Source organism: Ambystoma mexicanum, chromosome 6q (genome assembly GCF_040938575.1).
Source record: "Ambystoma mexicanum isolate Mex_15411 chromosome 6q, UKY_AmexF1_1, whole genome shotgun sequence".
Classification (NCBI taxonomy): domain Eukaryota; kingdom Metazoa; phylum Chordata; class Amphibia; order Caudata; family Ambystomatidae; genus Ambystoma; species Ambystoma mexicanum.
This window is the reverse complement of record NC_090937.1, coordinates 1,186,423,443-1,186,442,689: the sequence shown is the minus strand read 5'-3', so window position 1 is coordinate 1,186,442,689 and position 19,247 is coordinate 1,186,423,443. Positions and strand designations below refer to the sequence as shown.

Here is a 19,247-nt window from a genome sequence, read left to right as displayed (position 1 = left end):
TTATTTTCAGGACCCCTCTGCCCCTCCAGTGGGTGTCACTTCCCCAGCAGTCCAATAGTGGGCCGCTGCAGGTTTGGGGCGACCCTGGCGGTTGTGCTGCACGTGAATCAGGCTCCAAGCCCTATCTGCCTACTCCAGTAATCTTCGGGCTTCACACAGTGTTCACCCTCTACTTTGTATTTGTATTTATTTAGTTTATATAGCGCCTTACTCCAAAACGCTGCACATTTAACAACCGGATACATATAACAAAAACAAAATAACAGTGACAGTAGAAGCAAATTACAATTTTGAATCGGGCCAACGAAAACAGTATTTAGAGCAAATAGACAGAAGGGGAGAGGGAGAGTAGTGCAGTAGAACTGGGAAGAAGAGGGAGGGATAGGTAGGAAGAGGAGGTGGGAAATGGAAGGGGGTAAAGGGGTGAGAATGGGGTGAAGGGGGAAGTGGAGGGAGATGATTATGGGGTGAATGGGGAGGGGGAGCGAAAAGAGGGAGGGGTTTCATGGGGGAATGGAGAAGGAGAGATTTAAGGGACGTGCGGCATGAGGAAAAGGTAGGAATAGAGCGGTTTGAGCGAGGTAAGGAGTTCCAGTGCAGGGGGGCTAGGAGTTGGAAGGAGTGGAAACGGGAGGAGGCACCAGGGGACGGAGGAACAGTGAGAAGGAAGTGGTCAGCTGAGCGAAGGGAGCGAGAGGGAGTGTAGAAAGAGAGAAGGGAAGAAAGATAAGGGGGAGCGAGACTGTGGAGAGATTTGAAGACTAAGCAGAGAAAATATTTAAGTTGGGAGTGAAAGGGAAGCCAGCCTAGGGAGGAAAGGGAAGCAGTGATGGAGTCACGGCAGGTGAGGAGACAGAGGGTACGGATGGCAGAATAATAGATAGATTTGAGGGGGGCAAGATGAGAAGTAGGTAGACCAAAGAGTAAGGAGGAGCAGTAGAAGAGGCGAGAGAAGATGAGGGAGGAGAGTAAAAGTTTAGTAGCATGGAAAGTAAGAGAGGGGCAGACTTAGCGAATACTAAAGAGGTGGTAGCGACAGGTACGAGAGGTGAGAGAGATGTGATGGGGGGGAAAAAGTGAGCGAGGAATCAAAGTGAATGCCTAAGTTGCGAGCGTGGGTGGAGAAAGGAAGATTAGAAGGAGGAAAATGAATGAAAGGAGGAGAGGGATGGGGAAGGGAGTTGGAAGGGAAGAAAACTACTTCAGTTTTGTCAGTGTTAAGGGAAAGGTGTTTCCTTTCAGGTGTTTCCTCAATCTAAGTCAGTGCAGCAAAACGTAACGTGCAGCGTTTAGCATAAGCATGCCCCTCAGGTGTTTTTATTGTGGCCTTTCCAGCCCACTCAGCCCCTCAGGTGTGTACACTTCTTGGGCCGTCCAGGGGACTTCCTTATGGCCCAGGCCCCCTCCCCTTGGGCACCCCTCACCCCTGTGCCGTAGCCATAGTCTCACTTTGTTCAGTTCATCACACTGGGCCACGGGGGAGGCTGGACGTATCTGTCGCGGGCAGGACAATCCTCCTCTGCTGATACACGGGCCAGTCCACTCTGTTCCTGCGCCGCCCTGAGCAGTGCTCCTCTCTGCAGGGGTGAGCGCGCAGTCCGCCAAGCCCCCCGGGTGAGCTGCACGGACTTCTGCTCCTCCCGTAAACACTCTGGCACGGTCACCCGCGACCTTCACACATGCGGGGCCGCGGCCGGCTGCGTCCCAAGTTGACTTCCGCCCTATTATCGGGCACTGGAGTTGGGGTCAGTAGGTCCGCTTCGGGCCACCGGGGTTTCCGGTCACCTTCCTCGACGTGCTCCCCTCGCTGTTCCACCACTGGTGCTCCACTTCAAAGGGCAACGGCCCTTCACTTCTGACTATATCATGCCAGAGGACTTCACTGCCAGAGGACTTTGCAGGCCTCGAACTCCTGCTTTCTCTGCACTGGGCCGGCTGCAGCAGCGGTAACTCCCCGCAGCCTTCCGTTCTCGCCAGGCATACACCAGTTCACTCTCTCGGGCAATGGCACTCGATTCCCTTCTCCTTTTTCTGCCGGAGGGAGCTGGAGCTGCGAGGTTAAGCAGCCATCTTGTCCCGCGCCCTCTGCTGGTCTCCAGAACGTGTTCTATTTTGATGAACAAACTTATTATTATTAAATAGTAATACCATTTTTATATATGATGCTGAATAGCAATTAACTCCTCAATTTACAGTGAAAACTGTTATCACAGAGAAACTTGTCCTAATAATAGACGCTCTAAATTTCCATCGTCATCCCGAAAGCCCAGCAAATGGTACCCGTACCTGCACATGTATAACTGTAATTCATAGGAGTCCATAAAGAGTTTCACAAATTTAAAGACATAATTAATCATAATTAGTATACTCCAATAATAACAATTTATTACGAAAAGAGAGATAATCTTGTGACCTATGTTTAGCCCAAAATCACTTGCTACTGGGTAATGGATAGTTATGTACCAATATGTCAGTTACATACCTGGAAATACATTGTGTCTGTAATAGGGCTTTAGTTCAGTCTAAAATAGTTATTGAGTGTTCATACTTATCATTGAGTCGTTTGCGGCCCCTCCTGAAGGTATGAGTTGTTTTTACTAGCTCTGAAGTGAGTTCTAAAAAGTAATGTTGCGAGGTGTATACTGTAACAGGGTTGGGTTATTGTGTGATTTCACGATGGTGTCGCTGCATGACTGACAGGGTTTTCTATCTTTGAAATACTGATTGTATTCTAAATCTTCATATAACCTGGTCTTATTCCCCAAGATAGTAGATCACTATCCTGAATGTATAACCTTAGGTTGGACTCACCTTGACTTGCTTCTTGGTCCTCTTAGGTTATACCTTGGTTTGCATACCGTAGGTATTGAGGTTTTTTTATGATTGTAGTTATATGATGTTATATAACTTACCCAGTATTTATCTTGACCTACTTGTATTTCAATAAACCCTTCATTTTTACAGTAAATAGTGTTTGTGTTTCTTTGGACCATATACATGCTACCATTTCTTTGTACCAAGCCACAGCCCTCTCTCCCTCCTAAAATAAGCCTGCCTGCTCTGTCCAGGCTACCAACATTCTCAGGTGGTACAGTCTTATACTAGAAGTGGAGCTTATGTACTGTTTCAGATGTATGGTTTTATGAAGCCCTTAGTTGAAATTTAGAAAAACTGTCCTAACACTAGTAGGTTTTCCTTTTTTTATCACGCCCATGAGTCATAGCTGCGAGAGACTTGCCCTTCACCAATGCTTAAGGGATTGTTTTTCCAGTGGGATTCATAATCCATCTGACAATAAATGCTGTGAATCTGCATCATACACAAAAACAGTTGTGCTCCTTTTGAGTGCTAGAATATTAAAACGCCATGTCTGAGGGAGTATTCTGCTTATAAAATAGTGTATGAAAAGAATGCTTAAACGGAAGACCTATTTAAGGGCACAGCAATATTTTTCAAAGGTCAAAATCGAATGCTTAACTAGTCATTTGTATATTTCTGGCAGTTACAAAGCGCAGTGTTTTGTGTCTTTGTCCTGTGCTATTTTTACATTGAGACAGCCTTCTGTAAAACCTCAATATGTTCATAAGCTTGTGTATATAAACTGTTCTCTGACCAGTAGTATGATTTTTGTGGTGCTGTTGTTTTATTTTTTTCAGGGATTTTGTAGATACCTTGAAAAGAATTTTGCCGATCTCAAGGAAAGAGGCGTCGTGATTGGATATGATGCCCGTGCTCATGCTCCAACAGATGGTGGGAGTAAGAGGTCTGTTATCACAGAGATTATGTTAACAACTATTCTGATAATCTTTCACACATTTTGGTTTGTAGCACCAATTCATTATGTTCATTGTTTACCAAAATTGTGCCTCTGAGCATTGTTTACCAAAATTGTGCCTCTGCGCAAATGAATGAAAATCCAATCTGGTTTAATTATTTACGACTAAGGGGGTCATTATGAGTAAGCGGGTCCAGGAAAAATGCAAATGAAATTGTCGATACTACCTACCAGCTCTGGCATTTTTCCTGGACCGGCTTATTCCGAGTTGCCGGTAGGGGCAGTGTACTACGGCAGTGTTAACAACGGTGCCGGTGCTTCAGTAGTTCCCACCCCAACCAGAAGGTGTCTCACCCACTAGTCCCCCGAGGACCTGTCATCCTTTTGGAACAAGTTCCTGGGGGTGGAGCAGTGCGCAAGGATCGCCAAGATGAGTGGTCTTCGGGGAATGGTGAACACCTTTACCCCATGCTACCAGGTAGGATATTTAGGAACTCTATCCCCCCTTACAATATGAACACTTCTCACGGACAGTCAGCTATAAGAGAAAACAGACTAATATCCGAGCAGCATACCTGAAGTGTCCAAATACAATGGACAGGCAATTACTGATCATCACACACACCTGACTTCCATTACACTTCCCCACATGGCTAAAAGGCGGAGCATAAGAGCACACTCTGAGCAAGGAAACAGCAGTTTCGAGACAGGCAGTTGAGCAAGAGAGAAAAGACCGCAAAACCGAAGGGGATCGCAAGAAGGGAAATTCCCTTTGACCTTTTTGAAAAAGAACAGTTACTTTCCAGAGACATTAAGAATAGAAAACTTAAGATCAGGAAACCAGTCTGATGAAGCCTGCATTGTGTGTTGAAGATACCCAGGCCCTCCTGCATCAATAATCAAGGTGGGGAGAATTACCAGCCACCGTGGTACCGTCCTTGACTGCAAGAACAAAGCAGCTTCAGTGAAATCAACACAGCCAGTGAGTTGGGGAGACCGGTACAAGACCGGTCTGTGTTGAAGCCAAGGTTGCAAGCAGCAACATTGTATGGTGAGTGCTGGAACGAATGTTGTTAAAACGCATAAGAGAAACCAGATGAACTGCTGATGAGTTATTGAACTTTAAAGCAAGCTACAATACCTTTGACCGAGTGGTCTGGCACCGCATGGGTACTCATTGGAAGGACTCTGTAACGTAGCCAGCTGAAAAGTGACAAAAGTAGATACATTTGGCCCCAGCATGGCGGAGGGAGACCAATTGAAAAAGAATTAATAAATGTGCATCGAAGTGGTCCTGCAACGGGTCAAGCTAAATCCTGCACACAATCGAAAGTCTTCAATTTTGATGTAGTAGAGAAAGTTTGGAAAAATACATGAATTTCATCCTGATGCAACACGAGAAACATTAACCTGCCAGAGAGAGAACAGTTTTGTGTTAAAGTGAGCCTGAGCCTTGGTGGTGGGGCACCCGGGGTGAACATTGAAGCACCCGAAAAGTTGTATAAGTGAAAATCCTGAGAAGAAAGCAACTGTAATGTTTTGTCGTGTTGCATCAGGCCCTCTGAAATATGAGCCTTTCAATGGCAAATAGACTTTGGCACAGAAGGCCCTGATGTGGACTGCATTGTCGTGCTAGAGAAGCCAGAGAGAGTGCCGCCTTGTCCCGTGCTGAAAATGTGGGGAAGATAAGCCAAAGGCTTCAATATTCTGACATATCATTTCTTGAACACTTTTCTTTTGCATAACATTGTTCCCCACACTATTTGTATTCCGAAGTAAGGATTAGCAATCAGTTTATTAGTATAGGCCCTTTGATTTTGACAGACTTGACTAGGACTGCATTATTATTATTTGATTGTCGTAGCTTGCTCCCATTTTTAGATTTATTAGATAGGTGTTTTTCAAACCCAATTGAAGTTCATTAAACACTGTGATCACTTGTGTCTGTCTTGGGACTCCATGGAATGGGAACTTACTGCCGTTGCCGGCACCAGTAATATCCCGGTAACAACTGGATATCGGGTAACGGTAAGGCGAGTCTTCCGGTATCCTGCCGTTAGCACTGGAAGGGTTAAGGGCAGACTCGTAATGAAGCCCTAAGTACTTTCTTATTTTTATAAACACCTGTCCTATATGTATTGAAATGCAACTGGGTGAATCTTCTAAATCAAGTATGTTCAGACAGTGGGTATTGTATTTCCATGCCGGTTCTTTGAGAATTTGGCTACACATCAATACTGTGAAATTGGTTGCAGATAATATCACTGTATTGGACTCTTAATTCTAGTTCAAATTAGGTAGACCTATAGTGTAATAATTGGATAGCTAAATACAAAGATTAAGTTGAAGAGGTAGGGAATACAAAGTAATGTTACTTTGAGACAGAGCTCACAAACCCAAACATCTAATCAGCCTGTAAGCAATGTTACTTTGTTTATTTTTAAGAGAACTTGATGTTTTCTCTCATTGGCTCACATAGACAAGATTGGAAATGCTCATAAGCAATTTATAAGCTGGCTCATAATATCTATTTCTGTTGCCTATTGAGGGCTGAGCAGACCAGTCCAGGCTATTATGCCAGTGGTGTAGTGTATTGGTTATGTGGATAGGCACAGTTAGCGGCATTGTTCTCAGGAAACCTTGTTCTCAGGAAATTGGTTCTAGCCTGTCTGTCTGGAAATTGTATCAGATACCTCGAGAGGAACCCCAGTTTTTTATCAACCGATTGGAAAGAGTTTGGAGATGTCACATTCTAACTTTTGCAATTGTGTCTATCTAATCACCTAGTTCCCCAGCTGATTTCAATTTCTGGGGGATGTTGATCAGTGTCTCTAAGTTTAAATCTAACTTGCCTAGGAACTCCTTAGCTCTCAGTTCCAAGTTACCCAGGAGCTTAGATTGCGAAGATTCGAGATGGACTTTGATGTCGCCATGCAAAGTATTCTGTTTTGCGGTGACCATCTGCCGGTAAAGTGAAATCAGCTTCCAGTCTGCCAAGGATGCCAGTGAATTCAAGCCCAACTCAAATCTCAAGTTCCAGGATGGAGTAGTCATTGGGGGGCCCTGAACCTTTTTCCATATAAGAGCTTCTATTTTACCCCGATATAAACTCCAACTCAGAGGTTTAGCCTCTAGGTCATAGAGAATTACTGGATCACCTTTGCCCTATTGAATTTAATCAGGGACAAGATCGAGAACTTGCAGTATTTGCAATAAAGCTTTTACATCTGGGGGATGAGATGTAATGCTTTCATTTCCACATCTGGTTCTACATTGTAGAATGCCAGAAAGGCATAAATACTGTACCCCAGATATGTCCAGTTTTCAACCCGAGGGATTATGTCTGTGTGTAGGACCCAATTTGAATACAGTATCTTTTTCTGAGAATGCTTAATAATTAGGGTCTTAGATTTCGAGAGGTTGCTAGACAACCCATTTTCTTTAGCATAATCCCCCAGCGCTTGTTAGTAAGCGCTGCAGTCCTGTTGCTGTTTTATCCAGCAAAACAGTGTTGTCTGCCTAGTGTTGCTCCCAGCCAGCCCTGTCTGAATCCTCTCTCGGTTTTGATTGGGTCTGAGAGGTGTCCCTTGATTGTCTAGACAAACTCTCATTGAGGTGTCCTTGTGGAGTTCAATGAACATTACCAGTAGCCCCTCCGGTATCCTCCAGCGCCTCAGCTTTTTCCAAAGATGTTCTCTGTCGACCTGGTTGAAGACCTTCGATAGGTCCACCCATGCCTCATAGAGTGGGGATTCCTTCTTTTTCATTGCATTTTCACTGTTAAGGTTTAAGACAAGGCCATTCAAACTAGTTGTGACCACGTCCAAAACCCTGTTTGATTCTGTGAGAGAATCTCTTTACTCTCCCACCCCAAACTTGTGAGTTCCTTTATCAAAAGACTCATAAAAATCTTACTGTCTATGTCAAGGGGGGGCAATCGGGCGATAACTGCCTGGATTTAAACCATTGCCCCCCCCCTTGAAGAATGGTATGATTATCGCCGTTTTCCATGACAAAGGAAACCGCTGTTGCCTAATTATTTCTCTAAAAAGTTGGTTTAAGATTCTAGACCAAATACCTGGGTCATTTTTGAGTACCTGGTAGGTGAGCCCATTTGGGACTGCCCCTCTAGAAACTGATGATTTGGAAATTATATCACAAATGCACTCCTCCTCAAAGGACAAGGACCAGGGGGTATTCAACTGCATTTCAGTTCTGTCTAATGGTGAATTTTCAAAGATACCGGCCAGATACTCAACCCATTTAGTTTCCAGCTCTTACCTAAAACACCCTCAGATAAATCTCGACATTCTAGGTGGGTAGATCCCCAGGAGGAGAACACACACCCTCCTCTGGACCCCTCTGGCTCCTAGTTATGGACCGGGGATAGATTTGAGGGGTGTATGGATAGGCTTGCAAAGTTTGTAGACTTCTCAGAAAAGTTTAGCACGCCCAAGAGGCCTAGTGAGGTGGAGCTTTCAGTCTCTAAATTTCAGAGGACCTCCTGCCCTCTTCATGAGGAGGTCTTTGACCTGACCGACCAGGATGAAGTTCCTCAAGACCCCTTTTTACAAGATGATGATCCCTTTGAGGATCGCACTGATCAGGCCCCTGATTGGGGAGATGAACCACCGGTGGATAACCCACCTTGGTTGTGACCTACCAATACCCCAGATCCTGACACAATATGAATGGATCCTTCCGCCTCCCCACCTCTGCGCCAGGTATCTCCCGTAGATGACCAGATATCCTTTAATGCCATTCTGAAAAAAGCAGCCAAACATTTTCAAATAGCCACGCAGGAAGCGTTGCAGGACTCTGACTTTGTGAAGGATATTTTAAAGTAGAAGCCACCTGCAAGTCAGGTTATTCCTTTGCTGAACTCCATTAAAAGGCACATCGCCCCTTCTTTACTGACACCTTCACAGACAACGGCTGTGAAACTCGGGTGGAGAAACTTTTTCGTCCCTTCCCTACAGACACCTTCTACATTCTGGGACATGCCACCCAGGATTCTCTCGTGGTCACTACTACAAGAAAGAGAGTAAGGGTACCCTTCTCCACGGGTGAGGCACCACCGGACAAGGACTGCAAAAAACAGTATGCCCTAGGAAAAGGAATCACTACTGCTGCAGCGTATTCCACCATGATCGCCAACAATGCCACACTGTTGGACAGTTATTGTGAAGTGCAGTGGAACCTGCTTCAAGAGGGCCTGCAGGAAGTCCCAGAACCAGTCTGTTCTCGTCTGCTCACGGTTGTGTCCGTGGGTAGACAAGTAAATCATAATATCCTTAAAAAGACCCTAGATGCTGCAGAGACAGCAGGAAGAACTCTGGCCCAGAGTACCCTTTTGAAAAGACACGCCACGCTAAAAAACTCAGGGTTCAAGTCTGAGACACAAGCGTCTCTCATTAACAGACCGGTGGAGGAGTCCAACCTGTTTGGCATAGCTGTAGATGAGGCGCTGAAAACCGCGAAAGGGGCATGAGACCTTCAACTCTTTAAATCGGATCACTTAAAGGCCCTTTCAGCAGCAGGGTGGGAGTTCTCGCTGCTCCTTTCGCGGACAGTCCTACTCGTTCCCCACATAACCAGTATGGAACAGGAAATACATGGAAATCAGGACAAGGGTCTGCTGCCTCCAATCAGTATCCACCTAGAGGACATCACTGTGGCAAAGGAAGGGGTCGCAATGCCTCCCCGGTCGGGGGACATATAACATCATTCTTACACGTGTGGGAGGGGATTACCACAGACCAGTGGGAGCTCAAGACCATCACCCACGGTTATTGCATCGAGTTCAGGCAGCCACCTCTATTCAGACCACCAAAGTCCAGGTGTCTAACTCCGGAACACCTGAAGATCCCGCTGCAAGAGGTTGCGATCCTGCAGGAAAAGGACGCAATCGAAGTTGTCCCCGTTCTACAGGTAAACCAGGCTATTTATTCAGTGTACTTCCTTGTACCCAAAAAGGATCTCACCATGCGCCCTGTGCGATACTTGCACCCAGCGAATAAATGTGTCAAGCCCAGCGAATAAATGTGTCAAACCACAAAAGTTTCGGATGATAACGCTGCAAGAAGTAATCCCTCTACTAACGCAGGGGGATTACATGGCAACATTGAACATGAAAGATGCCTACATTCATATTTCAATGTTGCCGGCACACAGGAAATACCTACGGTTCATGATGCAGAACACGCACTATCAGTTCAAGGTCCTTCCCTTCGGCATTGCCTCGGATCCACAAGTATTTACAAAGGTGCTGGCAGTTGCAGCAGCTCACCTGCGCAGACAATCCATCCCGGCTTATCCTTACCTAGACGACTGGCTCCTAACAGGGGGCTCCTACGGAACATGCCTGTCAAACACCCAAAGGACGATAGACCTACGATTCAGTCTGGGATTCTCCATAAATAAGAAGAAATCCAGTCTCGACCCCAGCCAAGTCAAGCCGTTTCTGGGGGCCCTAATTCGGACACAGGACTGCCTTGTCTTCCCGTCCGATGAGAGGGTTCAAAACATGCTGTTTCAGAACCCTCAGTATGTAGCCATTCGAGAGGTGACAGTACGCAAGGCCATGCGACTGTTAGGATTATGCCGCCATGCGTTAACTTGGTTCCTCACACACGTTTGCGCATGCGCCCCATGCTCAAAAGCCAATGGTGTCAGGCCAGCGGGCAATGGGACGATCTAGTGGTTGTCTCAGCAGCCCTCGTTCTCTCTCTGCAGTAGTGGTCGAGGGAGAACCTCTTGAAGGCGAAATCCTTCACCAGCCCCGCAGTAAAAACCTCTCTCACGACGGACGCATCTCTCACAGGGTGGGGGCGCTCACCTCATTCAGCAGACGGCGCACAGCGTTTGGTCCCCAACAGTAGGATCCAACCACATAAACCTGTTGGAGCTGTTAGCAGTGTTCAACGCTCCAAAGGCTTTTCAGACAGTTACAGGGAACGGCAGTACTGGTCCTCACGGACAGCACCACGGCCATGTACTACCTGGATAAGCAAGGGGGCACTCACTCTCCAGGGCTATCCAAACTGTCCCAGAACATTTGGAAATGGGCTCTCAAACACAAGATGTTTCTACTGTCTCAACACGTTCCAGGGGAACTCAATCTTCTGGCAGACGCGTTCAGCAGAGACTTCACTCTGCCCTTAGAGTACTAATGGCGACTACACAAAGACAACGTCTCCTCCATTTTCGCAGAATGGCGCTTCCCAGAGATTGACTTGTTTGCAACTGTGGAGAAATCATAATGCCCAGATTACGCCTCCAGGTACTCTCAGAACCGATCCAAGGGGGAACGGTCTCTGGATAACATGGTAGAGGAAATTTGTTTACGTTTTTTCCCCCCTGACTTCCCTACTCAACAAGATTGTGCACAAGATGCACCAGAAAGCAGTCGCCATGATATTGGTGGCCCCGATGTGGGCCCGCCAACCCTTGTTCTCCAATCTGATGGAGTTGTCACTCTCTCCTCCGATGAAATTCCCTTGCCCATATACCATTCTATTTGAGGACAAGGGGGGAAACGCTTCATCCATGCCCGCAGACTCTCAACCTAGCGGCCTGGCTTCTGAGGACATAGAGTTTGGGCATCTCCAACTTCCTCAGAAATGCATGGATATACTTACAAGACCGCCTTCATAGTGGCAGTCACTTCCATAAGGAGAGTCGGTGAACTATAGGCCCTTTCAATTCTAGAACCTTTTTTCACAATTCAGAGAGAAGGTGTTTCTGCGCACTCACCCACGGGTTGCGCCCACATTTATTTCTAAGTTCCATGTGAACCAGTCAATAGAACTACCTGCATTCTTCCAGAACCCCACTAACGTGGCGGAAAGAGGCCTACACACACTGGATGTGCGCAGGGCAGTCATGTACTATCGGGAAAGAACTAACATGCTAAGGAAAACAAACCCGTTTTTAGTTTCAGTGGCGGCTGGTAGAGAAGGGGACCCTGTCTCTAAATCAGCCATCTTAATGTTCCTCTTGAGTCCATTTGCAAAGCGGAAACCTTGTGTTCTGTGCACACCTTTACAAAACACCTTTACAAAACACTATTGCCTAGACACTCACTCGGTCTGATTCTCAGGTGGGACAAGCAGGATTAAGACATCTTTTCACTACTGTTCCTTCTCACATCCCACCACCAACTCCGGGTACTGCTCGCTAGTCTATGCACAGCATGTGATTCTTAGCATATTCGCAAACATCAGAAGACATAAGCATTACTTACCGTAATAGCATTTCTGATGATTGTAAATGCTTAGATTCACATGCGCCCACCCTTCCTCCCCGCTCAGGTGGAAGGAACATAGACATCTTACTACTTCTTCTCTCTTTCTGTACTCACTCACGATAGTCCTAAAGCTGCCTCATGGCAGAAAAAATACAATCGGAGGGACCTCGACGCATGAGGGATTTTGAGAACACTACATGTCATGTTAGGGATAGTGTTACAGGCATGCCCATGTCGACTTCTCCTTTCGATCCTCGAAAGATGAGATGCAATACTCTGCGGTTACCACTAGATGTCAGACTATATAAACAGCATTCAAATCTAAGCAGATAAAATCATCAGAAATGCTATTACGGTAAGTAATTAATGCATGTCATATACACTAAGGCACACCATTATACTTCTACGTTCAGGTAAGTAGAAGAACATATATTCACAGTAAGAGCACTTGCAATATTCTTAGCACAGGTAAACCGTAGGCATTCATAGGTAAGTATGTTCAGAATAGATTTTAGAGTGACAAATCACATAATAAAACCGTAACTTTTGTATGGGTGTAGAAGTAGGAGACTGACACACAGGTGGAATGCGTTTGACATTGGACTTTTATTAATGAGGAAATAAAAGAGAAAACCATGTCTGACCCTAGTTCTAAGATAGGTTTCTCTGCCTCAACCAATACTAAGGAATCTGTCTGGATGGCTGTGTTGGGTAGGAATTGGCGCAGTCACTATGTGAGACTACACAGCACTTATCTGCTTGGTATTTGGTAACCCACCTGTTGGTATAGGTCTGTACTACACAACTTGGTAGTGTGACTGAGCAGCCAGGCCTATCTCTAGAGGGGTAAATGTGAGCTGTAGAGCTGTACAAATGAAATCTGTAAATACAAGTAGCCAAGTAACACTTACACTCAAGGTTTCAGTTATAAATAGTTATTTAACATTAATTTTTAAATAAGCTTTCTTTAAAAAGGCAATTCGTTGTAACAATGTAAATATACTTTAAAATGTTCTTTTTAAAATAAAAACAAGTTGGTGGATAATCTTTGGATATGATTCGTACCCAATTCCTACACCCTGAGGTGACCTCAATCACAAGGACTGTAATGGCATTTATATATCACACTAGTATACTTTGTAGATTCTGAGGTTGTAGAAAGGAAAGGTTAGGGAAGGAAAAAGGTTAAACAGTTTCTCAGTACATGTGAGGACAGCTAGATCCTCCAATTAAGTCTAGATTAGCCTTTCCAGCAGCAACAGTATACAACAAGCTACCACCTATGAGGGACTAACAGTATCAAAGTCAATGGACTAGAGGAGTGCCTTCAGGGAGCCAGGACAACCAAAGTCATTTTGGAAACAGTATATGGATCTGATGCACTTCTTGGATCAAAGTCTTGCACAAAGTTAGAAAGGCTCAGAAAAATCACGTTTAGGGCCACAAGCTGTTAAGACTGTGAGAAGAGAGTCGAAATCAACTCGTAAAAGGTAAGCCAATGCAATTCCCAAGTGAGGAGAGCTTGGCTAATGGCAATAAGGTAAGTACCCCAAGACTAAACTGTACCAGCAAGAAGAGTGGTCCAACTGGATTGTGTCTTGCTACAGCGGTGCAGACCCTTGTTCCTGAGCCTCAGCCGTGGGGACAAGAGGGCGGACGTCTGGAGAGCTCCTGCGGCGGTACTTGGGAGGTCGTCAGCAGCTATGGGCTCCTTTCGGTTCAGCAGCACTTTGCGGTTTCAGCGCTTAGCAAATAGCATAGGCATATCTCGGACACCGATTGGACTCTCTTTGCTCTCTTGGTCCAGCACTCTGGTAAGGGGACTCTGGATCTGGAGTTCCTGCTTTGGGATTGTCCTTGGGAGTCTCCTAGAGCTTCAGGTCGGATTCGTTCCACGGCATACGTTGCACTCGACTCCGGACACTCAACACCTGGCATTGGACTTACGAAGCAATGGAGAGGCAAAGCAAGTCGGGATGGTGGTCCAGTAGAGTTCGTCTCTGGGTTAGTTGGTTCCACAAAAACCAAGGGGAGAAGTCGTCCCTTTCAGAGCTTCTCTGATGTGAAGAAGGAAGAAGGAGTTGAGCACAGCAGCAGGGCTTCACTGGGCAATTCAAAGATCCAGGAGGTTGCAGCGAGCTTTGTTCATGGTTTCTTCGTCGGGTGTTTCTCCCAGTGGTCGACTCTGCCTGTAGTCCCAAAACCCTCACCTTTTTAAGCAGATTTCTCCCATTCATGCACAGCCTAGGCTGTCAATCACACAGAAGCGTGGCTGTCCTGCAAGGACAACCAGACAGCCAATCGGGACTAGTTGTATTCAGGCATTCCTAGAGATAAATGACAGGGGAGTTTCAGGACCCTCCCTCACATCCTGTCCTCCCAGACACACTGGAGCCAAAGGCGGGATGTATCCCGCCAAAGGCACTACAAACAGAGTTCAAATCTGTCTCGACGCACAGAGTAAAACCCAAGAAAGACCTCACAAACAGAAAATGGCGTCAGGGTGCCATTTTGGCAAAATGGTCACCCATGGACGCTGTACTGCAGCTGAGGGTTCAGCCTGCGGTAGAAAAGCACAATGTTAGGAAAAAGTAAACCACTGCCACCAGCCATTTAAAGTAGTTATGGTAACATAAAAATGTTACATGAGATAGTAGGATAAGGGGCTACTAGGTAAGACCCCAGCACCCCACAAAAGATGGTGTGTGCTGGACCTACTAAGAGAAAAGGTAAGTAAAGTTAATTTCACTTTACTATTTTTGGGAACTGTAGTTGACACAAGAAAAGGTAGTTGAACCTTATGAGAAATCTAAAGGATTTCTCTGTAACACTGCACTGAAGATGCTGTGTGTCGCCATACAAAAAGATGTCTATGGAGTTTGTCAGACTCCAAAAACAGTGAAAACACAAAAATCTAAATCGGGTAAAACACAAGAGGAAGTGACAAAAAGCTCTCACTCACTCCAGAGTGTAAATTAAAAGGTTCTAAGTCCAGAAAAATATGTGGGGCTCTTTAGGTTGAAGGGAAATAGCACAGAAATGACAATTGTCCCTAACAGTCTAAGTAAAAGAGTTCACCATCCTGTGTCCACTAGACCCCTACACTAGGAAATCAACTAAGAAAAGGAGATGGTCTTCTTGATCTTGAAGAATGGCTCCCTTCATCTGGACGATAGCCAAAGTTCAATTCCAGAGGATGCAGAAACTAAATGTTCTCAGAAATTGCAGATCAAGTTTCAAAAAGGATTCCTTGGTTTGTGTTTTCCAGCAAGGCACTCTAAACAAAAAGACTTGTTTCTCCACAGTGTTAGAGGGATGGCTGCCTCCCACTTTTGCCTTTCTAATGTTTTCTCAATGCCATAAGTGCCTTTCTTCCCCTGGCCTGATTGCCAATGTTCACTGTGCCAAGAGAATGACCCCATTCTCTTGGCACTTTGTACACTGTTCAGCAACACCAGAGGGTATATCCCCCACCCCCTGGTTCTTTGCAGCTTTTCACAGAGCCAAGAGAGTGACTCCCTTCTCTCAGCTCTTTGTACAGTGTTCAACAACACCAGAGGGTATTTCTCTCTTCCCCTGGTCTACCTCAACCTCTCTCCACAGTGTACCACAAGCTCACAGCCCACCTGGTTCACTATCCTGCCAGTCAAAGTGACTGGAGGGATGATCGCTGAGGCAGTTCATTATTATGTGTTGGTCCCATACCCTTCTTGGCTATTTTTGTTTCTTAGAACTTATGTTATGTTAAAGGTTCCTATACCGTGCTCTGTCACCCGCATGATCTCTTGGTGCTGTGACAGATCTGCAATTGAAAGGGGGTGGTGGTGTCCGTTAGTCGGATTGATTGGGAAAAGAGCAAGAGGGTTTTCATGTGATTTTGGCAGCTTGAGTTCAAAGAAACCGGTCATTGAGTGTTGTTGAGTTTTCGGTCGGTATCCGCCATGTAAAGTTTGGGTGAGATTGTGTGTGGTTTAATTTCATGTTTGGTGTTGTGCAGCGGGTGCGTTTTGTGGTGCAGTAGAGGTATGGTTGTGTTTAGTTCAGAGGGTGAGTATGCAGAATGGTGAGTTTTTATTGTGGTTAGTTAGTAGCAATACATTTCCTACCACCAAGAATCCATCTTGAGGGGGTGGGTGGCAGTACCTCACACAGGTGGTACACCATGCCCATCTCATTGCACAGCAGGGAGTATAAGGCTAGCCCATTCAGTTAGACCAGATGCAGAACATGGTTAATCTAGGCAAATGTATTAAGTGCATATATAGGTAATTTGCATAGTGGGATTACAGGCAAGATTAGGCTCATTGTAATAAGTAGACTAAGTGCAAGTAGGTATAAGATAAGAGTGGTGTTTTACTGAAGTGCAGGTATGGCTGCACTCCCCGCCCAGACCACACTTAACTTATCAGTCGCTGCTGGTTGACTGCGGCAGGCTTCACAGGCAAACACGGACTAGAGCTTCTTCTTTGGCAGCTGCCCTATGCCTTGTGGCCCTTAGCAGAGTGTTGCCTGGGCATAGGATGCCCAGAGTGGTGTCTTAAAAGTGCCTCTCAGACCAATTTGAGGGCGGTGGCCGGGAAGGGAGGAGGAGGCGGCAAGGCAGACCAGGAAGCAGGAAGGGTAAGGGAGCCCTGAATTAGCACAAACAACAATATTATTAAATAAAGTCCAGTGGGAGGATGGGGGGGATCACAGGAGCAAAAAAGCACTTACCTCAAGTCTAGAGCCAGCAAGGGATGCAAGGCAAGCCAACTGGAGGCACTCTAGGGACAGACAAGAACCACAAAGGAGATGCTAGAGCAAAGCAAGACAGCTGGAGACACTCCAGGGACGGGTGAGGACAGCAAGAGATGGGAAGAATAAAAGCAGACCTTGGCAAGTACAGCAAGAGACAGGAAACATGAGCATTGTTGAAGCCAATAGTTCAATAGTTTTTGGCCATCACCATTTAACCAGTAATGCCATTTTATAGCTGGCATAGTTAATATATGTAAGATCTACCAGTGCACAATTACACAACAAAAGTAGTCTTCTCTGCTTAAAGGCAAAGCTGTTTGCTTGTTGAACTTCCTGCACCACTACTTCTCATCCTTTATGATTTGACAGAAGTACGACTCTTGTATCATCATTTTTGGAGTGCTGTAGGCTTTGAATATTACAGTAGTTTATGGCTACATAATATCTAATGGGGATGAGGGCTACTATATGGGCCAACAATAATGTTTCTAGAGACTTGCATCTAGATAAATCAAGTGAAATTTGTCGACGTTCACTGAATGAGTTTTAGGATAGTCATTTGTTGGCTTTTTTTCTTTTTTACAAGAATTAGGAGAAAAGTGTTATGCATATGCTTGCAAGGAAGGGAAAATGATGTCACTTGTGTTTGGATGTTAAATTAAATGTATTAGTGAAAAAATGGTTAATAGTTTTCGTTATAGAAAAAAATGATATATACCCAGTTCACTTTCCTGCTAGTTATTCCCGTTGTTGGTTCTTGAACTCTCTTGCTGTTTCTCTTTTTTCTCTTGTAGTCCAGGTAGCTCTGGTTTCGGAAATCTGCCAGAGACTGCCTCTCCCGGTTGGGTCTCAGACCCCTTTTGTATGGATTACTTTCTCTTGGGTCCCAGACCGCTATGCATGTACTTCCTTATTTATCCTGTTGCATCGGTAGCCCTGGTTTCCAAGGCTGCCAGTGACTGCCAAAAAGAAGATGCCTATGGATGTCGCGTCTTAATGGGTGCGGGTCCCAGACCTGTGTCTCAGTTTTTAAGGTACCTTGGGGCTCCCAACAAGCCTCCTGGTTTCCCAATCCTTCTCTAGCTGCTCACCAGTCTTTGTTCGCTGCTTCTGGGTCTCTTGCACCCCGCTTCGGCACCTCCTTCCGTCCCTCGGCTCTGCTGCGTTTCCACAGCAGCTTCCTGCTATCAGGTGGCGTGCTCCACGTGGATGGCACACTCCAACTCTTTTGTCCATCTGATTGCCTGAGCTCTGCCTTGCTTCTACTCTAGTGAGGTAGATCTGTAACGGATGCCTCTGCCGGCTGGTTAGCGACCAGTTTGTTGTATCCCAGTCCCTCCAACGGCTACACGTAGCTTCAGGTTCCTCAAGGGAAGTTCTCTCTCGGTTTGGATTTCCCTCTACTATTTTAGGTATATTCTGACCAATAGAAAGCCTGTGTAGACTAGACCACTCACAATGGGTTCTGAAGGTGATCTTCATTCTTCCACACTTCTTCTTTGTCCCAGTACCGATCTTGTGAACTCCCAGTGGGTCAGTTGGTCTCTCCCTCGTCTCAGTACATATGGGATACAAGTCATTTTTGGAGTCTACACTCTTCCTCATCCCAGTAATTTCTACAGTACTGATATGGCAAAGGTGGTATGTGGGTACCTTAGGGAAGGTGTTACAGGTAGGGGGCAGATAGGATGGTGTGTTAGGTGGACTCTGGGGATACCATGTTCACACCAGGCTGTCACTAATCCCATAGGGGGTTTCCATCCCCATGAGATCCACCAGCTGAGTACCACCCCCAGGGGGAATATCGGTAACGACCTGGCCTCATGGGAAGAGGCTCCTCGTAGGGGAGAAGTGACGACATCCAGGCATTCATCACACTTTGAATAAGGTTGTATCCACCCTGCCTTATGAGTCCAACCCCATCTGGGATAAGTCTCTCAATGTTTAGAGGGATCACTGCGCTACCAGTGACCAGGGGGTTAGGCAGAAAAGGCGGGAGAAGCAAAGTACAGTGTCAACAATAGTCGGATCCCCTACAGTTGCAGGTCAGTAACAACGGTTGACATCACAAGCTCAGGATTACCCCCTGAATGATTGTCCCCAAGGACCAATGTCCCAGGGCAGTTGAATTTCCCCTTAGAACACAAATAGCAGATGATGCACAGTGATGCCCTACTGTTCCTAGGGTATTTGTTAATTGCAGGCCATTAGGTGGCAGCTCTTCCAGGGATGGGGGACTCGCAGAGAGTGGAGATTTCACACTAGAAAGAAATCTACACTAACAAAGTGTCTCCTTATTACATTCCACTCACCTTTTGCTTGTTGAACCTTGGTCGAGTATCCTGCCCCTGAGTTGGCCTTGTCTCTGAAAGAAAGGAAAACGCATACTTGCCTCACTTGACAAGTTCTACAACAATTTTACCAATCATTAACAGAAGTTTACTGAACTTACCTACAGAGACTCCATTTTGGTAATAAACATTGTGA

At 45.8% G+C, this 19,247-nt stretch overlaps 1 protein-coding gene across 1 annotated transcript in view; it reads left to right on the top strand.

Moving 5' to 3' along the window:
* The window catches only part of PGM2 (phosphoglucomutase 2), a 936,504-nt gene that overhangs the window by 111,339 nt on the left and 805,918 nt on the right, over positions 1-19,247 (top strand). Inside the window, exon 3 of the mRNA XM_069631820.1 lies at positions 3,657-3,763. Within this exon, the coding sequence (XP_069487921.1) occupies positions 3,657-3,763 (107 nt within the window). The remainder of the gene's footprint in view (positions 1-3,656; positions 3,764-19,247) is intronic.